This window comes from Neoarius graeffei, chromosome 12, assembly GCF_027579695.1.
Source record: "Neoarius graeffei isolate fNeoGra1 chromosome 12, fNeoGra1.pri, whole genome shotgun sequence".
Classification (NCBI taxonomy): Eukaryota; Metazoa; Chordata; class Actinopteri; order Siluriformes; family Ariidae; genus Neoarius; species Neoarius graeffei.
Genome location: NC_083580.1, coordinates 68,896,695 through 68,923,656, shown reverse-complemented (window position 1 = coordinate 68,923,656; position 26,962 = coordinate 68,896,695). Strand labels below are relative to the sequence as shown.

The following is a 26,962-nucleotide window of genomic DNA, read 5'->3' as shown; positions in this document are numbered from 1 at the left end:
TTGACCTTAATTTTGGATCAAGATCTCATCTCATCTCATTATCTCTAGGCGCTTTATCCTGTTCTACAGGGTCGCAGGCAAGCTGGAGCCTATCCCAGCTGACTACGGGCGAAAGGTGGGGTACACCCTGGACAAGTCGCCAGGTCATCACAGGGCTGACACATAGACACAGACAACCATTCACACTCACATTCACACCTACGGTCAATTTAGAGTCACCAGTTAACCTAACCTGCATGTCTTTGGACTGTGGGGGAAACTGGAGCACCCGGAGGAAACCCACGCGGACACGGGGAGAACATACAAACTCCGCACAGAAAGGCCCTCACCGGCCACGGGGCTCGAACCGGGACCTTCTTGCTGTGAGGCAACAGCGCTAACCACTACGCCGCCCCCTCCTTGACCTTTTTCACATTTTATAGTCATCCATCCATTATCCATAACTGCTTATCCTGTGCAGGGTCGCAGGCAAGCTGGAGCCTATCCCAGCTGACTACGGGCGAAAGGCGGGGTACACCCTGGACAAGTCACCAGATCATCAAAGGGCTGACACATAGAGACAAACAACCATTCACACTCACATTCACACCTACGGTCAATTTAGAGCCACCAATTAACCTAATCTGCATGTCTTTGGGAGAAACTGGAGCACCCAGAGGAAACCCACGCAGACATGGGGAGAACATGCAAACTCCACACAGAAAGGCCCCCGTCAGCCACTGGGTTCGAACCCAGAACCTTCTTGCTGTGAGGCAACAGCACTAACCACTACACCACCATGCCGCCTTTGTCAAAGTATCTATATTTGAAATTCTTTTGACCGATCCATTCCATTTTCATATGGGTATTCCTTTGTAGTGGACCAGAACAGGCCTTGGCCATCTCCTGGGTGCCACGAAAGAAAGAAAAGATAAATAATATTTTATTCAAAGCTTCTACATATGACATGTAGATGAAGAAAAAGTTTGAGATGGGTTTCGAAAGGATCATTAACAGTGAATTTGCAGAGGTTTTGCTGCACAGAGTGCTAGCAGGTAGCAGTCATATGCTTTCAAAACAAAAACAACAAATTGGATTCTGGGAAGGGTGAGCCAGCCCTTTTAATTCTAGTGTAACCAGTTGGCCATCAGAAATCACATACTGTAATTAGTTGAATGTTAAATAAATGGCTAGAAGTTACTTTGAAACAGGGTTATTTATTATTCTTTAAGGAGGGCATGGATGGCAGGATCTTCAGGCATAAAGACTGCACAACTAGCAAGTGTTTCAATAAGAACAATGACTAAAATGACGTCTGCATTTAGATCTATGGAAAAGACGTCAGGGCTGGAATCTGTAGTCAGAAGTGCACACTGAATGAACATAAAGCATGTGCATGAGCTTGATATATAAGGAGTAACTGAAGAGCAACTGAACAGGTGACTGAGAATGTCAATGCAGGATGTGATCAGACTTTCACTAAGAACAATCCATTGAACTGGCAACCACATCTCATCTCATCTCATCTCATTATCTCTAGCCGCTTTATCCTTCTACAGGGTCGCAGGCAAGCTGGAGCCTATCCCAGCTGACTACGGGCGAAAGGCGGGGTACATCCTGGACAAGTCGCCAGGTCATCACAGGGCTGACACATAGACACAGACAACCATTCACACTCACATTGGCAACCACATGTCAGGAAACATTATATTGTCCATTACATAGACTGATACACAGTTCTGAGTTAAGTGGTGAAAAAACCACAAGTCCAGATATGTGGGGGGAAAGTGGTCTGGTCAGTTGAGTCATTCTTCATAAGCTTAAAGACCCACTGACAGTAATTTCGTATTAATTTTTAAACAAACAATATATGACTCCAAAGATAAATTCTGGTTTTAATTCTTGGTTTAACTGTCCGTTTTAAACATCAGAAGTAATTTTAAATTTCGCGCAGGGAGATTGACCTGGATATGAACTGGGCTCATTCAGAGATGCCGGAAGTGACGTCACATCAGTGTGTCGTTTTTGTTTACAAGTCACTATGTTGGTTCAGTTCTCACAAGTCTTGTGATATTGAGCTGTGGTTTTGTTGTGATTTCCTTGCGTGAAAAAGTTAAATGGCGTCTAACCGAAAAGGGATTATATGTGTGGCTTACGGGTGTTCTAACACCACGTCGGAAGGAGTGAAACTCCATTCCTTTCCTTGGAAAAAACACCCTGAAATAGGAAAAGAGTGGGAAAGAAACGTTTCCAAAACACGTGCGAACTGGAAGTCAACAAAATGGTCACGTCTCTGTTCAGCACATTTCGAGGAGCACTGTTTCACTTTGTCGTCCAGAACTCGAAGAACGTTTGATCCAACTTATCCACTGGTGTTGGAGGAGTCAGCTGTGCCGACATTGTTTGACAGGCCCGGGCCGAATCAATCTGTCAAAAGAGAAACAGATGACAGCAGACCCCCCGAAGGGGCGGTCAAAAAGCGAAAGTCCGGTGGTGCCTTTGCCAAAAGAGAACGAGCCAGGGTACGTGGCTATGTGTTGTTATTCAATACATGTATGTTGTTTAAAATTTGTTGTAACGTCACAAATGCGTCTTATACCATTGCATATTACTTATCAATAGGCCAAAGCAGCTAATGCCAGTAATGTACAACAACTGAAAGGCCAATACCTTGTTTCATATATTTAGTTAGGATAATATACATGATATATGTGTGGAGTGATAGATATAAGATGTCATCCGGCATGTTTTTTCCTATACCATAAAAGAAAAAAAAATTACAACAAATTCCTTTCATCACCCCCTCCTCCGTGTCTTATTATAGAAATCGAAATACTGACAGATTATAATATAATGCAACTTTCTTCAAATTAGACGCTCCAAGAAATAGAAGACTCAGAACCCAATGTACATGTGCCAGATCATGCAGAGGAGGTTATACCAAATATTGAATCTGAGGTTTGTCACAGACCATGCAGACATTGTTTTCAACTTCTACATGCCGTGAAATTGTTCAAATGTTCTTTTGTCTCTTTATGTTATTCTTATTTTTGTATTAATATTTTGTTGTTAACATGTATGTTGTACATGAAAGTGTACGAAATGAAAAGAACACAAATACCACCCCCCCTTCCAAGGATAAAGTATAACGTTAAAATTAATTTACATACGCCTAATCACTGATAATATTTAAAAAAAAAAACTAACCAGTTTTTATTTCCAACTCGGTCGTCAGTGTTGAGACCAACAAAATTTTCAGCGTCAGTCTGTGACTGGGGCGGCACGGTGGTGTAGTGGTTAGCTCTGTCGCCTCACAGCAAGAAGGTCCTGGGTTCGAGCCCCAGGGCCGGCGAGGGCCTTTCTGTGTGGAGTTTGCATGTTCTCCCCGTGTCCGCGTGGGTTTCCTCCGGGTGCTCCGGTTTCCCCCACAGTCCAAAGACATGCAGGTTAGGTTAACTGGTGACTCTAAATTGACCGTAGGTGTGAATGTGAGTGTGAATGGTTGTCTGTGTCTATGTGTCAGCCCTGTGATGACCTGGCGACTTGTCCAGGGTGTACCCCGCCTTTCGCCCGTAGTCAGCTGGGATAGGCTCCAGCTTGCCTGCGACCCTGTAGAAGGATAAAGCGGCTAGAGATAATGAGATGAGATGAGATGAGTCTGTGACTGAGTATCGCCAGGAGTGTCTGAATCCAAGTTTGATGCCGACTGTGTTGGTTCAAACTGATACGGTAAAACGCCGAGTTTTGGATATTCTTCATAACACTCTTCTTCATGCTCTGAATCAGAAATATCCGCATATTCGCCACTGAAACTTGACGAAGAACAAGAGAAGTGATCGTCTTCGACATGAGCCATGTTTTGTTTTCATGCAATCCAGAACGACATACACTGATGTGACGTCACTCGCCCTAGCGGCAAAAACGGGCAAATGGCTCATGGCGCTTGTAGAAGCCGGGGCAAAAAACACAAAATCGGCTCTGAAATTCTTGATTTTCTACAAAGACGACCCTTTATTCAAGTTGAGTTTTGGATATTTTATTTCACAATACAGCAATAAAACAATAAATATACATATTACGTGGTGTAAAAAGTTGTGTCAGTGGGTCTTTAATAAGTGGATGAGTATACATGTGTAATGTCCACCAGGCCTGAATGCTTGATCCCTACAGTGAGGTGTATATAATGTTCTTTGGGAGGCATTTTACTGGTATGGTTTTGGTCCCCTTGATCACTGCAAAGCAATACAAATTCAAAACCATGTCTATCCTGATGGGAATGGTCTCTTCAGATCCAGTATACATCCAAAGACTTGTAGAATCTCTGCCAAGAAGCACTGAAGCTGGTCTTGGCCCAACACCCTGAAGCCTGACACCTTACTAACCACACTATGTTGTTTTTTTCCCCTTTTCTTTCATTCATCACCCATCTCTGTATATGATAGATGGACTTTAATGATCCCTGAGGGACATTTTGGATTGCATTCTGTAAAGATGAAAATCGTATCCTTGAATAACAAAATGTTTCAGGACATGATGTAATTTCCTCCATTTTCCTCATTACAGAGTGTGAGCAAGAGATAAAGGGATGGAAACAGCATAGTCATTGGAGACACATCACTAGTGTGTGTGTGTGTGTGTGTGTGTGTGTGTGTGTGAGAGAGAGAGAGAGATAGATGACACTCACAGACTGTATCTCATCTATGCTTTCCTGTTTTAATGTGCATAAGTATACATAGTGTTTAATGATTTATATTTGATTTAGGTTTACTTTCACTGTAAATAGTTTGAGCCCAAACCTGTTTCAGCATGATGCAGTGCCCCTTTCCATAAAGCAAGCTTTATAATGCCATGCCTGCGACCCTGTAGGACAGGATAAGCAGCTAGAGATAATGGATGGATAGATGGGATGAACTGGAACGCCAACTGCATCCCAGGGCTCTTCAGAAGAAAAAGACGACTTTATTTGTCACAAGTACTCAAGCACAGTGAAATTCCTCCTCTGCATTTAACCTATCTGAAGCAGTGAACACACACACCCAGAGCAGTGGGCAGCTATGGCACAGCACCCAGGTTCACCCAACATCACTGCCTGACCTCACTAATGTTCTTGTGGCTTAATAGGCAAATCCTCACAGCCACACCCTAAAAGCTAGTGGAATCCTGGTATAGGTACTGTAGTATAGTGGTTAGCACTGTTGCCTCACAGCAAGAAGGTTCTGGGTTCGAGCCCAGCAGCCGGTGGTGGCCTGTATGGAGTTTGCATGTTCTCTCTGTGTCTGCATGGGTTTCCTCCCCCACAGGTTTGGTTAAGATGGGGCAGCCATGGCCTGAAGGTTGGGCTGAAGTGCCCTTGAGCAAGACACCTAACCCCCAACTGCTCCTCAGGCACTGTAGCACGGCTGTGCACTGCTCTGGGTACAGTGGTGCTTGAAAGTTTGTGAACCCTTTAGAATTTTCTATATTTCTGCATAAATATGAGCTAAAACATCATCAGATTTTCACACAAGTCCTAAAAGTAGATAAAGAGAACCCGGTTAAACAAATGAGACAAAAAATATTATACTTGGTCATTTATTTATTGAGGAAAATGATCCAATGTTACATATCTGAGTGGCAAAAGTATGTGAACCTCTAGGATTAGCAGTTAATTTGAAGGTGAAATTAGAGTCAGGTGTTTTCAGTCAATGGGATGACAATCAGGTGTGAGTGGGCACCCTGTTTTATTTAAAGAACAGGGATCTATCAAAGTCTGATCTTCACAACACATGTTTGTGGAAGTGTATCATGGCATGAACAAAGGAGATTTCTGAGGACCTCAGAAAAAGCATTGTTGATGCTCATCAGGCTGGAAAAGGTTACAAAACCATCTCTAAAGAGTTTGGACTCTACCAATCCACAGTCAGACAGATTGTGTACAAACGGAGGAAATTCAAGATCATTGTTACCCTCCTCAGGAGTGGTCGGCCAACAAAGAGAAAGGCATGTAATAGTTGGCGAGGTCACAAAGGACCTCAGGGTAACTTCTAAGCAACTGAAGGCCTCTCTCACATTGGCTAATGTTAATGTTCATGAGTCCACCATCAGGAGAACACTGAACAACAATGGTGTGCATGGCAGGGTTGCAAGGAGAAAGCCACTGCTCTCCAAAAAGAACATTGCTGCTCGTCTGCAGTTTGCTAAAGATCACGTGGACGAAGGCTATTGGAAAAATGTTTTGTGGACGTATGAGACCAAAATAGAAATTTTTGGTTTAAATGAGAAGCGTCATGTTTGGAGAAAGCAAAACACTGCTGCATCTGAGCCAGGATGGCTTGCCATCATTGACGGAACAATGAATTCTCAATTATACCAGCAAATTCTAAAGGAAAATGTCACGTCATCTGTCCATGAACTGAATCTCAAGGGAAAGTGGGTCATGGAGTAAGACAACGACTCTAAGCACACAAGTCGTTCTACCAAAGAATGGTTAAAGAAGAATAAATTGAATGTTTTGGAATGGCCACGTCAAAGTCCTGACCTTAATCCAATCGAAATGTTGTCGAAGGACCTGAAGCGAGCAGTTCATGTGAGGAAACCCACCAACATCCCAGAGTTGAAGCTGTTCTGTACGGAGGAATGGGTTAAAATTCCTCCAAGCCGGTGTGCAGGACTGATCATCAGTTACTGGAAATGTTACAGTTACTGCTGCACAAGGGGGTCACACCAGATACTGAAAGCAAAGGTTCACATACTTTTGCCACTCACAGATATGTAATAGTGGAACATTTTCCTCAATAAATAAATGACCAAGTATAATTTTGTTTTTGTGAAAATCTCATGCTTTAGGTCATATTTATGCAGAAATATAGAAAACTGTAAAGAGTTCACAGACTTTCAAGCACCACTGTGTGTGTGTTCACTGCTTCAGATGGGTTAAATGCAGAGCAGAGGAGACATTTCATTGTGCTCGAGTGTACGTGTGATTAAATAAAGGCTTCTTGTCTAACATGTTCAACAGGCACTTTGGGTGTGATAGTGAAGTGAAGTATCCACAAACTTTTGGCCATATTTATGTTCAGAGGCGATTCTAGAGTCTGTTGTGGCCCCAAGCAAAAATTTCCAGGGGGCCCTTCTGACCAGTGTTCATCACCAATATGTTATAAATAATCTGACACCAACGAAAAATGTATGAAACCAAAGTTTTTTAAATTCCAAATGTGAAAATACAATGGTAAAGAACAATAAAAAAACAAAATACGGGCGGCACGGTGGTGTAGTGGTTAGCGCTGTCGCCTCACAGCAAGAAGGTCCGGGTTCGAGCCCCGTGGCCAGCAAGGGTCTTTCTATGTGGAGTTTGCATGTTCTCCCCGTGTCCGTGTGGGTTTCCTCCGGGTGCTCCGGTTTCCCCCACAGTCCAAAGACATGCAGGTTAGGTTAACTGGTGACTCTAAATTGACCGTAGGTGTGAATGTGAATGGTTGTCTGTGTCTATGTGTCAGCCCTGTGATGACCTGGTGAGTGACTTGTCCAGTCTTTCGCCCGTAGTCAGCTGGGATAGGCTCCAGCTTGCCTGCGACCCTGTAGAACAGGATAAAGCGGCTAGAGATAATCTCATCTCATCTCATTATCTCTAGCCGCTTTATCCTTCTACAGGGTCGCAGGCAAGCTGGAGCCTATCCCAGCTGACTACGGGTGAAAGGCGGGGTACACCCTGGACAAGTCGCCAGGTCATCACAGGGCTGACACATAGACACAGACAACCATTCACACTCACATTCACACCTACGGTCAATTTAGAGTCACCAGTTAACCTAACCTGCATGTCTTTGGACTGTGGGGGAAACCGGAGCACCCGGAGGAAACCCACGCGGACACGGGGAGAACATGCAAACTCCGCACAGAAAGGCCCTCGCCGGCCACGGGGCTCGAACCTAGGACCTTCTTGCTGTGAGGCGACCGTGCCGCCCGCTAGAGATAATGAGATGAGAAAAAATAAATAAATAAGCCCTCGGGCCCCGACTCTCGGGGGGGCCCTGGGCCAGAGGGCCCCAAGCAGTTGTCTGCCTTGCCTGTTCACAAGCTGCGCGTCTGTTTATGTTCAAATTCCTAACCGGTGCAGTGTAGTTACTGTCGGTCCGAGTTAATTGTTGAGATTACGGCAGACTGCAGCCTGTCTGTGTAAATGCTCCAGGGAACCAGGACGCACCGTGCTCTGCATGAGAAACGCGCAAGCGCGCGCATCTGCATCTGCACGGGTTTATACTCGAGCGCGCAAGGAACAGTCTCACAGCGCGCGCTCACTCGCGCAACTTTAACCGGAAGCGGCGCTATTCTGTGATCACAGAGAGACAGGTTTCCGCCTGGAGCAGGCGGTGCTTTGAAGTGCGGCGTGTTTAAGGGACCGAGTCTAAACACTGGACTGAAGTGGAACATGAGCGGCGTTGGGAAGGAAGGAGGCGGTGCGGAGCGCGTGACAGGGACACGCATCGTGACACGCGCAACGATTCCCCCCCAACATGCGGGTAACTGAGAGCGGAGCTTCATCAACAAGACTTGCACTGCGATTTTTCCCTCTACACCATTAGCATGTCGGAGCGAGGAGGAGTTCAGCGGCCGGGAGTCGCGTCTCCACACCTGCAGCCCTTCAAAACGGCCAGCATTTCATCAAACCGCCCGGTTCAGATGAACCTGTTTGCGACTTGGGAAATCGACCGCTCCTCTCCGAGCTGCGTGCCAAGGTACGTGCGTGTATTCGTGCGTGCGTGCGTGCGTGCGTGGAGTTACAGGTTGCAGCACTGCCGCCCAATTGTCACACTGTAACTCCTGTCACGCGCATGTAGGACGCACCCGTCATTTAGCCTAAAAAGTCCGTCATCAGGTGACATCATACCCAACTCTCCTTCTCGGATTGTTTCAACTTTGACTAAGCTCTTGATATGAAACTCGATTCAAAACATTTCTGATTGGGTGCTGATCCTGAACTGTTGTTCTTCCCATAAGAACTTAGTAGCTATGAACCTGTCTGATGTCACAGACATGAGTAGCACAGTGATGCTGGAATCATCCATCCATCCATCCATCCATCCATCCATTATCCATCCTGTGCAGGGTCACGGTTAAGCCGGAGGCTGGATCCTATCCCATCCCATCCCATCTGACTATGGGCGAGAGGCACCCTGGCCAAGTCGCCAGATCATCACAAGGCTGACACACTGAGAGACACAACCATTCACATTCACACCTACGGTTAATTTAGAGCCACTAGTTAACCTAACCTGCATGTCTTTGGACTGTACGGGAAACTGGAGCACCCCGAGGAAACCCATACAGACAAGGGGAGAACATGCAAACTCCACACAGAAAGGCTTCTGTCAGCCACTGGGCTCGAACCCAGAACCTTCTTGCTGTGAGGCGACAGTGCTAACCACTGTACCGCCGTATCATCCATGCTGGGATTCCATCCATCCATTATCTGTAACCACTTATCTTGTATAAACTGGAGGCTGGATCCTATCCCATCTGACTATGAGCGAGAGGCGGGGTACACCCTGGACAAGTCACCAGATCATCGCAAGGCTGACACGTGGAGACAAACAAGCATTCACACTCACGGTCAATTTAGAGCCACTAGTTAGTCTAACCTGCATGTCTTTGGACTCTAGGGGAAACTGGAGCACCCGGAGGAAACCCATGAAGACATGGGGAGAACGTGAAAACTCCACACAGAAAGGCCACTGGGCTCAAACCCAGAACCTTCTTGCTGTGAGGCGACAGTGCCACCCATGCTGGGATTATACTACATTAATTCCATTCGGGGGCGGCACGGTGGTGTAGTGGTTAGCACTGTCGCCTCACAGCAAGAAGGTCCTGAGTTCGAGCCCAGTGGCTGACGAGGGCCTTTTTGTGTGGAGTTTGCATGTTCTTCCCAGGTGCTCCGGTTTCCCCACAGTCCAAAGACATGCAGGTTAGGCTAATTGGTGGCTCTAAATTGACCGTAGGTGTGAATGGTTGTTTGTCTCTGTGTCAGACCTGCGATGATCTGGCGACTTGTCCAGGGTGTACCCCGCCTCTCACCCATAGTCTGCTGGAATAGGCTCCAGTTTGCCTGCAGAACAGGATAAGCAGCTACAGATAATGGATGGATGGATAATTCCCTTCGGGGTCAAAGATGACCATGACTTCAGTTTGGTGGGTGGTGGTTGTGGGTCTGGAAGTGACCGATGAGGCCAATCCAGGCTTTGAAGGTACGCCCACATGTCGGGCATGCGTGCATAGGTGCTGTAGTGGGGGTGATGATTTTGAATTTGAATTCATGACTTGGGTGTGACTTGGATTAGAGTGAGGGAGAGTTGCGCAGCCGTCAGCCTCACTCTCTCATCCAGACCTAACTGGGTTCGGGGCAGGACAGAATCAAGATGGCTGGAGCTAGGTCAGGATGCAGTAGATGGTCAACGGTGTTTTACGTGTTGCACAATACCTTGATCGTGCTGCACAAACGATTTGATGGGTCCGCCTTCCTTCCCGTTGAACCACCAGGTGGTAGTCTCCTCTGCGCAGTCTGCTGAATCCAGTTTTTGGTCATAAACCTGACTAGGGTGAACAAGGGGTTGCCAGTGCTCGCTTAAGGCACCACCCCAGGCTAGTGGAGGGAAGGAGATGCCTTACTACTCCATTGCATGGCGATCAAGGACGGCACATGCCCACTGCCCGAATACAGATTCTGATGGCCCTGAATATAACCATCAGGAAGGATGAACAGTCTTGTAATGTGACATAGAAAAACAGTGATGTGGCATCTAGGATGCCCACAACACAATGACGACAAGTCTAGCATGTCAGAACTTTTTGTATTTTCTCTCCTAGCTTGACAACTCCTACCATGTCTTCCTTGATGTTCCATCTGTAGCCATGATTGATCGTTTCTTGGCCCTCCTTCCAAGGCGACCTGGGCAGCTGCCCGTCTTGCTGGGGGTGGTATCGGGTGACTGCACACGTGCATTCAAAAAATCAGAACAGTGATATTCGCGCAATCTGTTTTTTTTAATTGCCTGTTTGAACATCACGTCACTGTGTGGATCATTTAACCTTGCTGGAGTGGTTTCTTGATTCTAGTTTGTGTGCTAGGCAGGCTACTCCATGGGAAGGTCTCAGAAGTACGAGATGAGGAGTGTGGCAGGGGTTAGGGTAACCTCAGGTCTCCGCACTGGAAGCCTGTGTAATGGGGAGCGGGGGAATCTATCAAATAGCGCTCCTCTAACATTGTACATAGTCTGTCCAGACATCTGACAGTGGGTATTAATTTTATTTCTGACTGCACATGGCTGAGTGAGTGTGAACCCTCAGATATGGGAATGATTTGTAAATCACAACCGATCATTATCAAAGTTTTATAACATTTTATTATTGAGTTCTTCTACTTATTAGCCTGCTTGACTGACCACTTGAATTGTTTAATCCAAACCTCTAACTGAACAAGAAAACTTACAGATAATGGATCTAAGTGTATTCTGTTGGGGGGGAATTCAGGAAAATATAGCTATATGGCTGTGATAAAGAGAGGATATTACACGGTTGTGTGAAGATATGAAGTTTATATTTGAGTGGTGAGCATATTCACTAGTGAGCGAAGCGAATGAGTGAAAATATTTTCAACACGAGAAGATGAATTTCATATCTTTGTGCCACTGTGTAATATTCTTTATATTGTATGGACACATCCACACACACACACAAAAAAATCCAAGTTAATCAAAAGAATTGTAATTTTGAACCAATTCGGCATTTTGACAACGCATGTCAAGTCAGTGAGAAAACACGGGGGAGTGATGTCATCGGAGTGAAATATCGGGAATTATTATATACACACAGGACGCTTTTTCCATGGAATAAAACATGCATTCTATTCCCTTCATTTGGTTTGATAGTATGCAATATTGTTAGCATATCGCTTATCCGACGTGTATTACGTCACTCTACCCAACGGAGAATGAGTGTGCAATATTATTACAATATTCATTGTCAAGACATGTCACACATCGGCGATATAAAACGCAAGCGACTGTGACAATTTGTAAACAAACATGGCCGCCAGGTCTGCTTCATCGTAAATGGCTGCCACGTCGCTCCGTTGTATGTAGTTGTCTGGTGATTTTAAAAGTAAAGTAAATTACACAGGGAAATGAATGCTCAAGTCGGAGTGGAAAATACTGTGGCGAGCGTGCATGTAAGAAGAGTCTAGAGACAGAAATCTTAGTTTCTCGGTCATTAGCCTGTGCTAGTAGCTCTCGGTAGCACTAGCTTGACTGCGCTAGCATTGGCCTTCGCTAATGCTACACCAGCTGGAAGGTAACTGGACTGCCGCGCTAACAGTACTGAGTCACGGGTAAGCTAGCGTTGGCCTTCGAGAATGCTGATATGAAGTGTGTGTATGCAAATAATAATATTGGCTGTCTTTTTTTTTCATGGTATATCAGATATATTCCATTCAGCTAGCATGATATTGAATGAGTCGAAGACGACCACTCAAAGCCAGCCAATATCATTTAAATATGTCGCTCAGATCCATGATGCATTTCGTATAAAAAATGTGAGTTTTTCAACACGAGAAGATAAACTTCATATCTTCAAGCCAATGTGTGATTTTTCTTTTTATTATAGAGACACTTTTTTTTGTCACAAACAAAAAGTACCCAAATTTATCAAAACAGTTCATCGATTTCCTCACAAGTGACATATGTCATGGTTTTGAATCTCCATGTCCTGGCTGTAGCTCGTATGAAAAATATGAGTAGCAAATTTCCCAGGAAAACAGTCCTGTCCATGTAATATATAGAAAATATTACCATACCCACTTGAATAATGTTCATGAAATAACTCAAGGGGTCCATGAATTTATTTTGTAGATAAGGGGTCCCGGCTCCAAAATGTTTTCTTTCTTTCTTGCTTTTCTACTCGAAAACTCATTGACCAAATCTTCAGACTCCAGCCCTTTAACAGTCTCTTCAGTGACAGTGTGTTGAGTTTTCCTTGACCATTTTTAGTTTAGTATGTCTTCTCTTTTCTTTTCACTGACCCACTTAGTGTAAGTTTATGGTTATCTGTTTTCCCCCATCAAAGAGGCCAGTAAGTCCCATGTGGATCACAAGCTAATTTTCACACACTATTTATTTGGCTGTGAAGTACGCTGATTCGCTTCTCTTACACGTCTCTGTATGTGCTGTTACACAGGAGCTGTGAGTTACCTGCGCAGAGTTGCTCATGGCTACACGTAGGACAGCACTGCAAGAGTCTAACGTTTATAGGCTGTCTGAGTGATTCACGACTCGGGTTTCCGAGTATTCAGTGCTAGCACTTAGTCTAATCCTTGTTTTTAGTTGGAAACCTCTGTTCTTTCTGGTATCTGGCAATCATTTCTGGTAAATTAGCATTACAGCATTTGTGTCACTGTCAGCTCCTTTTAACAGCTCTCTGCTTGGATTGTATTTTGCCTCTCTTTGGAGAAAAGCATCTATGAAATGAATAAGTAATGTAATGGAATATGGATCAATGTTTATGCACAAACCAGAGTGCAGCTCAACAGGTCCAGCTTCTCTGTTGAGATAATAAAATATAAACCACAACGTGGCGCACATAACCAACATATTCGGAAGATATATATCAGAAGATAGATATGCTCCTCGGACCTGCCTGATCCATCCTGACGCCCTATGTCTGGCTGGAGTCTCATCACATTGCTCCTGTGGAGGACAGCCCCATATGGACAGTCGAAAGTCACACTTGGAAGGCGCTCTGGACATGTACAGTAATGCATTTATGTCTGAGGACTACAGTCAATTTGGTAACTTTTTAGGACTGCAGTTGCCATGAACAGTTTTTCATTCAAGTTTCCATCAGTGAATAGTTTATAACATCAACAAAACAGACTTCATGTTAAAACCATAATGAATTTCCTGGTTTCACAGTTATACTTTGTGACTCTATAGGACACGGTTATAGAAGCGAGTCATTTATAATCACGCTATCTGTTATCACCCAAATGAGGGCGGGTTCCCTTTTGAGTCTGGTTCCTCTCGAGGTTTCTTCCTCATGTCGTCTAAGGGAGTTTTTCCTTGCCATCGTCGCCACAGGCTTGCTCATGTTTAAAGTCTTTAATTTTCTGTAAAGCTGCTTTGTGACAATGTCTGTTGTTAAAAGCGCTATACAAATAAACTTGACTTGAAGATCTGGGCTGTATTGGGGATTTTGACTTAAATTGTAACGTTTAAAGAATATTTGGTGCAACAGGCGACTATTGCATTCTCCTCTTAAAACATTCAATAGCAGCAACTAGACCCGAGTTGAAACTGAAGCAGGTAAAGGACTGAAAGGAGGACAGAAAATTGTTACAATAGTGGTACTGGTGTTCAAGGAGAACTGAAGTCATTTTTCTCATCTCATCTCATTATCTCTAGCCGCTTTATCCTTCTACAGGGTCGCAGGCAAGCTGGAGCCTATCCCAGCTGACTACGGGCGAAAGGCGGGGTACACCCTGGACAAGTCGCCAGGTCATCACAGGGCTGACACATAGACACAGACAACCATTCACACTCACATTCACACCTACGGTCAATTTAGAGTCACCAGTTAACCTAACCTGCATGTCTTTGGACTGTGGGGGAAACCGGAGCACCCGGAGGAAACCCACGCGGACACGGGGAGAACATGCAAACTCCACACAGAAAGGCCCTCGCCGGCCCCGGGGCTCGAACCCAGGACCTTCTTGCTGTGAGGCGACAGCGCTAACCACTACACCACCGTGCCGCCCGAAGTCATTTTTAAACTTGCTTTATTTCTTAATTAACGTATTATTCAATTATGTTTTTGGTTTTAGTAACTTAAATATCGTGACTCATATTGGCAACTAATTGCAATTAAATATTATACTTATCGGCCTATTCGGTTTTTAGCCGTGTTGAATTTAGTTCGTTTGGTCCACGGCAGGCGTCGCTTATCCGCGCGATCTTCACGAGACTTGTGCGAGACTTCGAAACGTGAAGCGTCAGCCAGGTGTCAGTGCCGCCATTTTGAAAACCATTTTCCAAACGAAATATTGCACAAAAACAAGTTTAAATGACGATTACTGCCGACTTTTTTCAAACTTTCCTGATTGCTATCAAAACAAACAAAACTTCCGGCTTGATTACATCAGCATTTGAAAGAGCGTGCACGTGTCTTTTGACAACGTTGGCAGATGTTGGTTACTTTGATTTCCGCTGTACATTTTACTTCCGTCCTACGATGTCTCGTACAGGTCTCAACGAATCTCGTTTACGGCCATTGCTTTGACATGCGGACTGATATATTACATAGCATGTTTCAAACACTTATAACTTGCTATAGCAGTGACAGAATAGCGATCAAAAATGCATTCTTGTATTTAATAAAATGAGAAATATAAATTTGATGATAATAAAATTTGCCTTCAGTTCTCCTTTAATGTTATGACAGCCTATTCATTCACAGTCATAGTTATTCGTTGTTATTTGTCTCTAAATTTAAACCTGCCACTTCAGCATGGAGTTTGCAGCATATTTTGCTGCTGACAAACACCATGGCTTTGTAAATTGTGTCTAGGAGAATAACACTCATCATTATTAATACTACCCAAATATAATTGTATGTTTGATTTAAACTGCACATTTAACTACAGAGTTACATGTATTTTTTTTCCGAGCTGTAAACTAAATGATATGACTGTACTGTGATGAAACACATCAGTGCTGGTGTTAATAATAACAACAAAATCACAGATTCTATAAAAATCTGCATTTTATCCATTGAAAATGCTGGTTAAAATCATCCTGAACTAGATGTGCTCAAGGAACATGAGGCCCCTCCTGACAGCATTTTTGGTCATGCAGCCGTCATTAATGGTCAAATACCTAGATTTTTCTATGATTTTTTTTTTTTTTTTTCTGGAAGTTTAATCACATTTTCTGTCAAAAAGCTTATTATGGCATCTCATTCATCTCATTATCTCTAGCCGCTTTATCCTTCTACAGGGTCGCAGGCAAGCTGGAGCCTATCCCAGCTTACTACGGGCGAAAGGCGGGGTACACCCTGGACAAGTCGCCAGGTCATCACAGGGCTGACACATAGACACAGACAACCATTCACACTCACATTCACACCTACGCTCAATTTAGAGTCACCAGTTAACCTAACCTGCATGTCTTTGGACTGTGGGGGAAACCGGAGCACCCGGAGGAAACCCACGCGGACACGGGGAGAACATGCAAACTCCACACAGAAAGGCCCTCGCCGGCCCCGGGGCTCGAACCCAGGACCTTCTTGCTGTGAGGCGACAGCGCTAACCACTACACCACCGTGCCGCCTTATTATGGCATTCAAAGAAAAAAAAAAAAAGCAGATCAGTCTGCTAACCTGTCATAGTTCTTTGCCATTTTCACCATAGAAAGCATGGAAGCAACACAGGAGGCCAAAGACAGGAGGCCAATCTGTACTGTCGATTTACAGAACAACATATGCCATTAGCCTTATAATTACACATCGTTTCAGTGTGATCCAGAGCATCACATTACAATGCATAGCATGCACAATGTAAGAGGAATATCAAGTGCTTCATATTTCAAGCTTTTTCAAGGCATTTTTGGCATTTCAGCAGAAATAATCCCCAACATGTTAAACAAGAACACGAATGGAGTACATTCTCAGAGAAATCCAGCCTGTTCAGCGACTGCCATGGCGGCTGGACAGATGCCCGGTTCATTAAATAAGTCCCTTTTCTCGTATGAAATGTTGATAGATTGTATCCAAACTGTAACCAAGTCGAGAAAAGGGCATCCCGATATATTTCCGTCCATTAATGCTCGCCCTACGCCTTAGTATTTCCTGGAGTTTGGTGACGAGAATGGTCACGAATCCGCGCAAGTGAATCTCTATGTAAACGTGTGGTGACAAAGACGAGTTGACAGAATAAAAGTCAGTTTTCTGATATTAGATGTTGACAGTTTGTCGCCAAACTGTTGCCAGGTTGAGAAAAGGGCATTCTGAATATATCTGCACTCATTAATGTGCATCCCACACCTTAGTATTTCCTGGAGTTTGGTGACAAGCATTTTTGAAAGTGAAATATATATATCCCCACCATGGGGGCCTCTAACCATGCAAGACTGATACTGATGTAGAGTTGATTGTTTGGTAAGATGGGCGGCCTACCTTCCCCAGTGCCTGCCCTTGAGTAGGAGTCTGTGAAAATGTGCTCATTTTCATTCTCTTAGCCCATGTTTACATTAGACCGTATCAGCGAATCATCAGATTAACGTTTTTAAAATGATTAGTGTGCACACAGCAACACCAATACACGATTTGCGTGCACACAGCAACGCCAATACACGGATACACTTGGCTCCGCAGGCATCCTGTGCTCCAAATCACTCCGCCCTGAACAGCGAGTGCCCTCTGGAGGGTGCGCACTCCGGCCCTGCGCAGCTCACACAGCGCACGAGTGAAGTGCACAAGCCACGATTCGGGACTGAGCCGCTGTGTGTGTGTGATCCCAGCGCATATCACTTACTACTTGCAAGTGGAAGGATGGCAAGCCTAAAGACAATCATAACTACACAATGGGCAGTATTTGCATCAGTATTTGCAGTATTTTCATACTTTTATACTCTTTAATGAAAGGTGATACAAGGCGGAAGTCCGCGCCGTTTTTCAGCAGTCGCGTCACATGACCAACGCCAGCGAATCAGGAAGGTGGATGTCACAGTGACATTGTCCAATGAGACGCCAGCTAGAGCTCAGCACAGCGTATCCGCGTATTCTGAATGTTTACACAGCACCGGAGCTGACACAATCTGGATTGAATACGTGGACGCTGGCGGATTCCCGTTTCCCGGCGTTTCCAGGCGGTTTAATGTAAACGGACAGTGCATCCGCGAAGAAAACGAGACAGATACGGTCTAATGTAAACGTAGACTTACATGCTGATTGAGACTCATTGAGCAACTCCTACCTCACATAGCCACGCCTCCCCACCTAACCCCACCCCCTCCTCATGGATGCCCATGATTGGCTAGTGTCCATGTGATTGACAAGGGAGAGCAAGTAAGCTACTTCTCCCACCAAGAAAGCATGGGCAGTTTTTGCTCTCTTGGACTTCTGGGCGGCATGGTGGTGCAGTGGTTAGCACTGTTGTCTCACAGCAAAAAGGTTCCAGGTTTGAACCTCACGGCTGACGTGGGCCTTTCTGTGTGGAGTTTGCATGTTCTCCCCATTTTCTCTGACTGTTCAAAGACATGCAGATTAGGTAAAACTAGGGTTGTACAAGCCAGTGCATACTTGGTACTGGTCCCACGCACCGATAGATTGGGGAGGGTTGCGTCAGGAAGGGCATCTGGTGTTTGTTTGTTTTTTTTAAATACTATGCTAAATAAAACAGGAACAGCTGGAATAAGATCAAATCAAGTTTATTTGTATAGCGCTTTTAACAATAAACATTGTCGCAAAGCAGCTTTACAGAATTTGAACGACTTAAAACATGAGCTAATTTTATCCCTAATCTATCCCCAATGAGCAAGCCTGTGGCGACGGTGGCAAGGAAAAACTCCCTCAGACGACATGAGGAAGAAACCTCGAGAGGAACCAGACTCAAAAGGGAACCCATCCTCATTTGGGCAACAACAGACAGCCTGACTATAATATTAACAGTTTTAACAGGTATAACCCTCAACTGTCCTCATGGGGCCGTCCTTCACAGGAGCGGTGCGATAAAACTCCGACCAGACACAGGGCACCAGGATGGATCAAGCAGGTCCGAAGGGCAGAAGAGGCCAGCATCTCAATCCCAGGATCAACATGTAACTCAGAGGGACAGATTGGGGGGGAAGATGATAACATCTAGTTGTGGAATTGTCAGGATTTGAACTTGTGATGTCCTGACACCGGAGATGGAAACATCTAATAACAGCACATTTTTATATCCATTTATTATTAGATTAGATTATATGATTGTCTCGGTGAATTACTTAATGCTATAGAAACAATAATGAATTAGAACGAGTGTATGAAAATCAACCTGTGATGGGCCAAGCAAATGAAAATGCTGTCAGAAGTGTGTGTTAGAGAAAATAATCACCATCTGGCCACTAAAAATCGAGGATTTTAATGGCATATTCAAGTCAACCTCAAAGTCTCTCTCACGCCAGAATCTAGTCTTCCCAGGCAGTCTCCTGTCCCAGTACTAACCAACTCTTTAGGTGTATGGGTGCAGCACCAATCTCCGTTTCAATAGCCCTCGACCTCTCGTCTATACAGCTAGGGTTACATTGGGGGGCTGGTCCTCTGGTAACCACGAGCATTTGACTCCCGACTCGCATCTGTATTGTGGCGTGCCTTGCCAGACGGTAGTAGGTACCATGTTTATGATGGTCGGTATCAACTGACCACGAGTAGAACTTGCGACCTCCTGGTTGAGAGGTGGACATACTAACCATTAGGCCAGCTTGCGGTCTAATGGCATATTAGTAAAAGAAAAATCAAAAATATTTTAATAAAATATATCATTTAAGATAATGCCATTCCAATCAAAGGTAGATACAAAACTGTAGAGAATACTGAGCAAGCTCAATCAGCATCGCCATAATAATATCTTTAAGTCTTTCATTTTGTAGTTGATGCTGCAGAAAATCTTTGACTGTAACTGAATGAAGTCTCTGCCATTTTTTTTAAATATTAGACCTTTTTTAACAAATCTGTTGTTTTTTAAACAATAGATAAGTCACAATTTTCCTTAGCAGCAGAATGATGTTGAGTCATTACAAAAACAATGAGACACCTTTACACCCTTCATACTTAACCCTGTAGTAATGAAAGTGGGTGTATTATAGAGTGGACCCTTACGTAACAACAAGCTGACCGTGTGTTTTGGAAGGATACAGTTTCTTTTGCCAACCTTATTATTGGTCAGGAGGTCTCTCTCCCAAGCCTTCTGACTCGAGAGTTGTGCTTCACTGAGAGAAGGGAAATCGGGTATGTGAATTATACTAGAAATCCAGGAGAGATGACTGTGAGCACTTGAGTTTGAGAAGACAGTTAGGCCTCGTCAAATCAATGATGTGATGGTTAATAGCCTTTGATGTTGGGAGATACGGGCAGGTATAGAAGATATGTGGTAATGTGTCACATATAGAAGGTATAGAAGATATGTGGTAATGGGGAAGCTATGGCCTAATGGTTAGAGAAGCAGCTTTGGGACCAAAAGGTTGCTGGTTTGATTCCCTTGGCCATCAGGAATGGCTGAAGTGCCCTTGAGCAAGGCACCTAACTCCCAACTGCTCCCCAGGCTGCTCTAGGTGTGGTGTTGTCGCTCTGGGTAAAAGCGTCTGCTAAATGCCTGTAATGTAATGCGTATTACTTTATGTTCACAAGCTGTTTGTTGGGGATGTTTTTTTTTTTTTTTTTTTAAGGTGTCACAATCTTTCTATCTTGTAGAACTAAAATCCAGACTCGTACTCCATTTCCTGACATGTCTCAGCTAATAATTTTAGCTTTGAACATTTTCTGAACAGGTTTTCTGAGTGTTCCGAGAGTTTGTTTGTTTGATTTTATGTAACATTTTATACATTTTACTACAACTTCACTGCATCGTTATTAGCTATATGGCACTAACACTTCCATGTTATTTTTGTCTAACTGAGAATGATCTCTGAGCAACACTAATAACATAAGAATGCAAACCATAATTATACACGGTGGTGTAGTGGTTAGTGCTGTCGCCTCACAGCAAGAAGGTCCGGGTTCGAGCCCCGTGGCCGGCGAGGGCCTTTCTGTGCGGAGTTTGCATGTTCTCCCCGTGTCCGCATGGGTTTCCTCCGGGTGCTCCGGTTTCCCCCACAGTCCAACGACATGCAGGTTAGGTTAACTGGTGACTCTAAATTGACCGTAGGTGTGAATGTGAGTGTGAATGGTTGTCTGTGTCTATGTGTCAGCCCTGTGATGACCTGGCGACTTGTCCAGGGTGTACCCCGCCTTTCGCCCGTAGTCAGCTGGGATAGGCTCCAGCTTGCCTGCGACCCTGTAGAACAGGATAAAGCGGCTAGAGATAATGAGATGAAATAATTATAGCAGATACAGGAACATTATTTCTGAAAGGTAACAGTCTAGTTATAGAAGCTGTCAAAATCTTACTGAACATTTGAATAATATTCTGTGATGATGCTTACTTGTCTTATAAGTGCAGGGGATGATGCACTGGTTCATGATCTGAGGACATGATAATGAAATTGAACATTTTGATGGTTTCAAGTTAAGACATCTTGCATACTTTGCTTGAAGCTGCTGCTCTAAAGGGTTCATCGGGGCATTCTTTTGATTTGTAAGCACGGTTCACCCAGTTCACTTCACTTTGCATTTGTTAGAGATGGCTGATTACCCAGACTGTAGAGGTCTAGCGCAGCACAGTGGTTATCACTGTCGCCTCACAGCAAGAAGGGTCTGGATTCAAACCTGTCTGGGGCCTTTCTGTGTGGAGTTTGCATGTTCTCTTCATGCCTGTGTGAGTTTCCTCTGGGTGCTCTGGTTTCCTCCCTCAGTCCAAAGATATGTGAATCAGGTCAACTGGCTACTCTAAATTGATGTGAGAGAGATTGGCAGTAGATTGGTGACATGTTCAGCGTGTACTCCGCCTCTCACCTCTCCAGAGTAACCCTTGAATGCAGAATTTAAATTTTTTTATTTGTTTGATTTTGTTTATAAGGGACCATGTACAATATTAAACATAGATGATGTAGTGTACCAGAGTTAGCCTAAGGATCATTTTCATCTGCTTCCAGAGTGACATGTTCTAAGAGTAACTTTGCAGTTTTCTTTCTCTCTCTCGCGCTCTCTCTCTCTCTCTCTCTCTCTCTCTCTCTCTCTCTCTCTCTCTCAGACTCCTCAGTTTGACTCTTAAGAAACTGGTGATGTTAAAGGACCTTGACCGAGACCTCACATCCGTGGTCATTGCAGTCAAGCTTCAGGTAAACCCTTCATTTAAAAAAAAAAAAATAAGTAATTTAATTATTTTAAATAAATTAATTTAAAAATGTTTTGAGGTTGTACTAAACCTGTGTTTGTTTTGAAATTATTAAATTATCTTTTCTTAAACTTTTTATTAACCTACAGTAAATACCTACATGATTTTTAATATTTAGTTTTTTAAATGATTATTATGAAAAAAAAAAAAAAAAAAAAAAAAAAAATATATATATATATATATATATATATATATATAGTAATTAATATTTTATATATAAAAATATTAAAAAATTACTATTATATAACATTTTTATTAATTATTATTATTATTATTATTATTAACATTTCTTAGGCTATACCGGTACAGGCTCTACAAAACCTGCCATCTCAGGAATAATTTTTTTAGCTCAAGTAACTCCCAAATGGCATCCTATTCACTATATGTGCTCCCTCATAGGATATAACATAATGGAGCATCATGTATGTTTCCAAGAACAGAATTTGAAACTCAGCCACAGGAAAAAATGTGACCTTAATAAGTGCACTGAAAATGACATACTTGTATGTGATATCAGTTTAGGATCCATCCATCCATCCATTATCCATAACCGCTTATCCTGTGCAGGGTCGCAGGCAAGCTGGAGCCTATCCCAGCTGACTATGGGTGAGAGGCAGGGTACACCCTGGACAAGTCGCCAGGTCATCACAGCGCCGACACACAGAGACAAACCACCATTCACACTCACGTTTAATTTAGAGCCACCAATTAGCCTAACCTGCATGTCTTTGGACTGTGGGAGAAACCGGACCACCTGGAGGAAACTCACGCAGACACGGGGAGAACATGCAAACTCCGCATAGAAAGGCCTCCATCGGCCACTGGTCTCGAACCCAGAACCTTCTTTCTGTGAGGCGACAGTGCTAACCACTCTGCTACCATGCTGCCAGAAATTTAATATAATTTTCTAAAATACAAAATTGTTATCCTGTATATAAGACCCAGAATGACTTTGCTCAGGCCCAACTAATCGAGTCTATACACAGTATTTTTATTTAAAAGCACCAATGTTTGTAATTCATAGTTTAGAGGGTGTGTGTGTGTGTGTGTGTGTGTGTGTGTAATATATTCCCCCACAGTCCAAAGACTGAGGGCCTTTCTGTGCGGAGTTTGCATGGTCACCGGGTGCTCCGGTTTCCCCCACAGTCCAAAGACATGCAGGTTAGGTTAACTGGTGACTCTAAATTGACCGTACAGTGGTGATTGAAAGTTTGTGAACCCTTTAGAATTTTCTATATTTCTGCATAAATATGAGCTAAAAAGATTTTCACACAAGTCCTAAAAGTAGATAAAGAGAACCCAGTTAAACAAATGAGACAAAAATATTATACTTGTTCATTTATTTATTGAGGAAAATGATCCAATATTACATATCTGTGAGTGGCAAAAGTATGTGAACCTTTGCTTTCAGTATCTGGTGTGACCCCCTTGTGCAGCAATAACTGCAACTAAACGTTTCCGGTAACTGTTGATCAGTCCTGCACACTGGCTTGGAGGAATTTTAGCCCATTCCTCCGTACAGAACAGCTTCAACTCTGGGATGTTGGTGGGTTTCCTCACATGAACTGCTCGCTTCAGGTCCTTCCACAACATTTCCACTGGATTAAGGTCAGGACTTTGACTTGGCCATTCCAAAATATTCACTTTATTCTTCTTTAACCATTCTTTGGTAGAATGACTTGTGTGCTTAGGGTCGTTGTCTTGCTGCATGACCCACCTTCTCTTGAGATTCAGTTCATGGACAGATGTCCTGACATTTTCCTTTAGAATTCGCTGGTATAATTCAGAATTCATTGTTCCATCAATGATGGCAAGCCATTCTGGCCCAGATGCAGCAAAACAGACCCAAACCATGATACTACCACCACCATGTTTCACAGATGGGATAAGGTTCTTATGCTGGAATGCAGTGTTTTCCTTTCTCCAAACATAACGCTTCTCATTTAAACCAAAAAGTTCTATTTTGGGCTCATCCATCCACAAAACTTTTTTCCAGTATCCTTCTGGCTTGTCCACGTGATCTTTAGCAAACTGCAGACAAGCAGCAGTGTTCTTTTTGGAGTGCAGTGGCTTTCTCCTTGCAACCCTGCCATGCACACCATTGTTGTTCAGTGTTCTTCTGATGGTGGATTCATGAACATTAACATTAGCCAATGTGAGAGAAGCCTTCAGTTGCTTAGAAGTTACCCTGGGGTCCTTTGTGACCTTGCCGACTATTACATGCCTTGCTCTTGGAGTGATTTTTGTTGGTCAACCACTCCTGGGGAGGGTAACAATGGTCTTGAATTTCCTCCATTTGTATACACTCTGTCTGACTGTGGATTGGTGGAATCCAAACTCTCTAGAGATGGTTTTGTAACCTTTTCAAGCTTGATGAGCATCAACAACGCTTTTTCTGAGCTCCTCAGAAATCTCCTTTGTTCGTGCCATGATACACTTCCACAAACATGTGTTGTGAATATCAGACTTTGATAGATCCTTGTTCTTTAAATAAAACAGGGTGCCCACTCACACCTGATTGTCATCCCATTGATTGAATACCCCGATTCTAATTTCACCTTCAAATTAACTGCTAATCCTAGAGCTTCACATACTTTTGCCACTCACAGATATGTAATATTGGATGATTTTCCTCAATAAATAAATGACCAAGTATAATATTTTTGTCTCATTTGTTTAACTGGGTTCTTTTTATCTACTTTTAGGACTTGTGTGAAAATCTGATGATGTTTTAGCTCATATTTATGCAGAAATATAGAAAATTCTAAAGGGTTCACAAACTTTCAAGCACCACTGTAGGTGTGAGTGTGAATGGTTGTCTGTGTCTATGTGTCGGCCCTGTGATGACCTTGCGACTTATCCAGGGTGTACCCCGCCTTTCGCCCGTAGTCAGCTGGGATAGGCTCCAGCTTGCCTGCGACCCTGTAGAACAGGATAAAGCGGCTAGAGATAATGAGATGATATATAAAAACAACCTGTTCCACCAACTAAGGGGCTGATGAACAGTAGTGTGGGTTAATACTAATTTAAGAGATCATCCAGATGGGCATCAATCAATCACAACTGTGCTGCCCCAATTCCCAACTATTTTTACTAAAATATACAGTATTATACACTTCACAAACTCGCTTGAAATACCTAGTTTCCGACACCTTGGTCCATGCTTCGTGTTTTGTTTTGTGTTTGTTTATTTATTTATTTATTTATTTATTTTAATTTATGCTCCTGGATGCAAACAGGTACACATCATAAACAACGGACAAGGCGAGTTATAGTGGTAGGATACTTGAACAGTTTGAATGGAACCAAAATTTACACGACTGTGTTCTTTTGGATTCTTTAGAGCGGAGCACTCCTAAATTCCGATTGATTGCCACTGAGCCGTGTCATAGCTCATTACCATAAAGTTACATGGACTTCAAATTTTTTCTGGCGCCCCGACGATGTCACCAGCAAAAGACACTCGCTCACATAGAAAATGAATGACTTCTGATTGTTTCGATGCTCTTGCTGTGTTTGGTATGAACGTAGGCTTAGATTAGACATAACACGGACCATTATAAACATTTGATCATTGAAATTTGCTTTCTACTATGTCCATTTTACAAAAATCCAAATGGCCAAATACATTGTCGTTCCTAACAGTTAGATATGCATGATATTTTATATTTAATTTTTTTTCCGTACTCCCCTTCAGCTCGTCATTCAGAAAGTAATGCAGCATTTGATGGTACCACCTCCAAATCTTAAGGCACTATCTCATTACTTAATGCATGACCTTGCAGGGATCAAAGCGGATTCTGCGCTCGAATGAAATCCTCCTGCCATCTCCTGGGCTCACAGAGACAGATTTACAGCTCACTTTCTCCCTTCAGGTTTGTTCAAGTGTGTCTTTATGTGCCTGTATTGATTTGTCACTTTGCAGGTTTGCATGTTTTTGCAGACAGAATTTTTTTTAATGTTTCTTACACATTTTTTCCCTTTCATTCCCAAAGTATCCACACTTTTTGAAGAGAGATGCCAACAGGCTGCAGATCATGCTCCAGCGAAGGAAAAGGTACAAGAATCGTACAATCCTGGGGTACAAGACTCTCGCATTGGGTCTGATTAATATGGCAGAGGTGAGCAATATGATCAAAATCTACTGCAAAAATTAGCAGGACAAACAAGCTACTACTACTACTACTACAAAAAAAAAAAACCTTCAGTAAACACACTTCACTAAGTTTATTCACCATGTTGTCGTCCCTAATAGCTAGTTGGCAGCTATTAGCTTGCAATTGTTGTTAATACAACTTAGTCCATCCGTCCGCCCGTCTCTCTCAGAAACTGGTCTCTCATTTGGGACATTCTCATCTCATTATCTCTAGCTGCTTTATCCTTCTACAGGGTCGCAGGCAAACTGGAGCCTATCCCAGCTGACTACGGGCGAGAGGCGGGGTACACCCTGGACAAGTCGCCAGGTCATCACAGGGCTGACACATAGACACAAACAACCATTCACACTCACATTCACACCTACGGTCAATTTAGAGTCACCAGTTAACCTAACCTGCATGTCTTTGGACTGTGGGGGAAACCGGAGCACCCGGAGGAAACCCACGCGGACATGGGGAGAACATGCAAACTCCACACAGAAAGGCCCTCGCCGGCCACGGGGCTCGAACCCGGACCTTCTTGCTGTGAGGCGACAGCGCTAACCACTACACCACCGTGCCGCCCCCATTTGGGACATTTATGATCAAAAAATAAAATTTCAAATTTTACTTTTTTTTTGCATTTACCTAACACTCAGTGTTTCTTTTGTCATGTTTAATAAGAATAAAGATAGTATCTTGCTTTATCTGGCCTCCACTGTGGAAGATTTTTTTGATTACAATTCAAATGCTTTTGTAAAATTGATTTACATATAAAATAACTACATCATGA

The 26,962-nt window shown here is 43.4% G+C and overlaps 1 protein-coding gene across 1 annotated transcript in view; it reads left to right on the top strand.

The window, feature by feature from the left end:
* Positions 1-8,441: 8,441 nt before the first annotated feature.
* The window catches only part of pacs1a (phosphofurin acidic cluster sorting protein 1a), a 55,594-nt gene continuing 37,073 nt past the window's right edge, over positions 8,442-26,962 (top strand). Inside the window, exons 1-4 of the mRNA XM_060935194.1 lie at positions 8,442-8,696; positions 21,890-21,977; positions 25,819-25,908; positions 26,029-26,154. Coding sequence (XP_060791177.1) covers positions 8,545-8,696; positions 21,890-21,977; positions 25,819-25,908; positions 26,029-26,154 — 456 coding nt within the window. The 5' untranslated portion in view covers positions 8,442-8,544. The remainder of the gene's footprint in view (positions 8,697-21,889; positions 21,978-25,818; positions 25,909-26,028; positions 26,155-26,962) is intronic.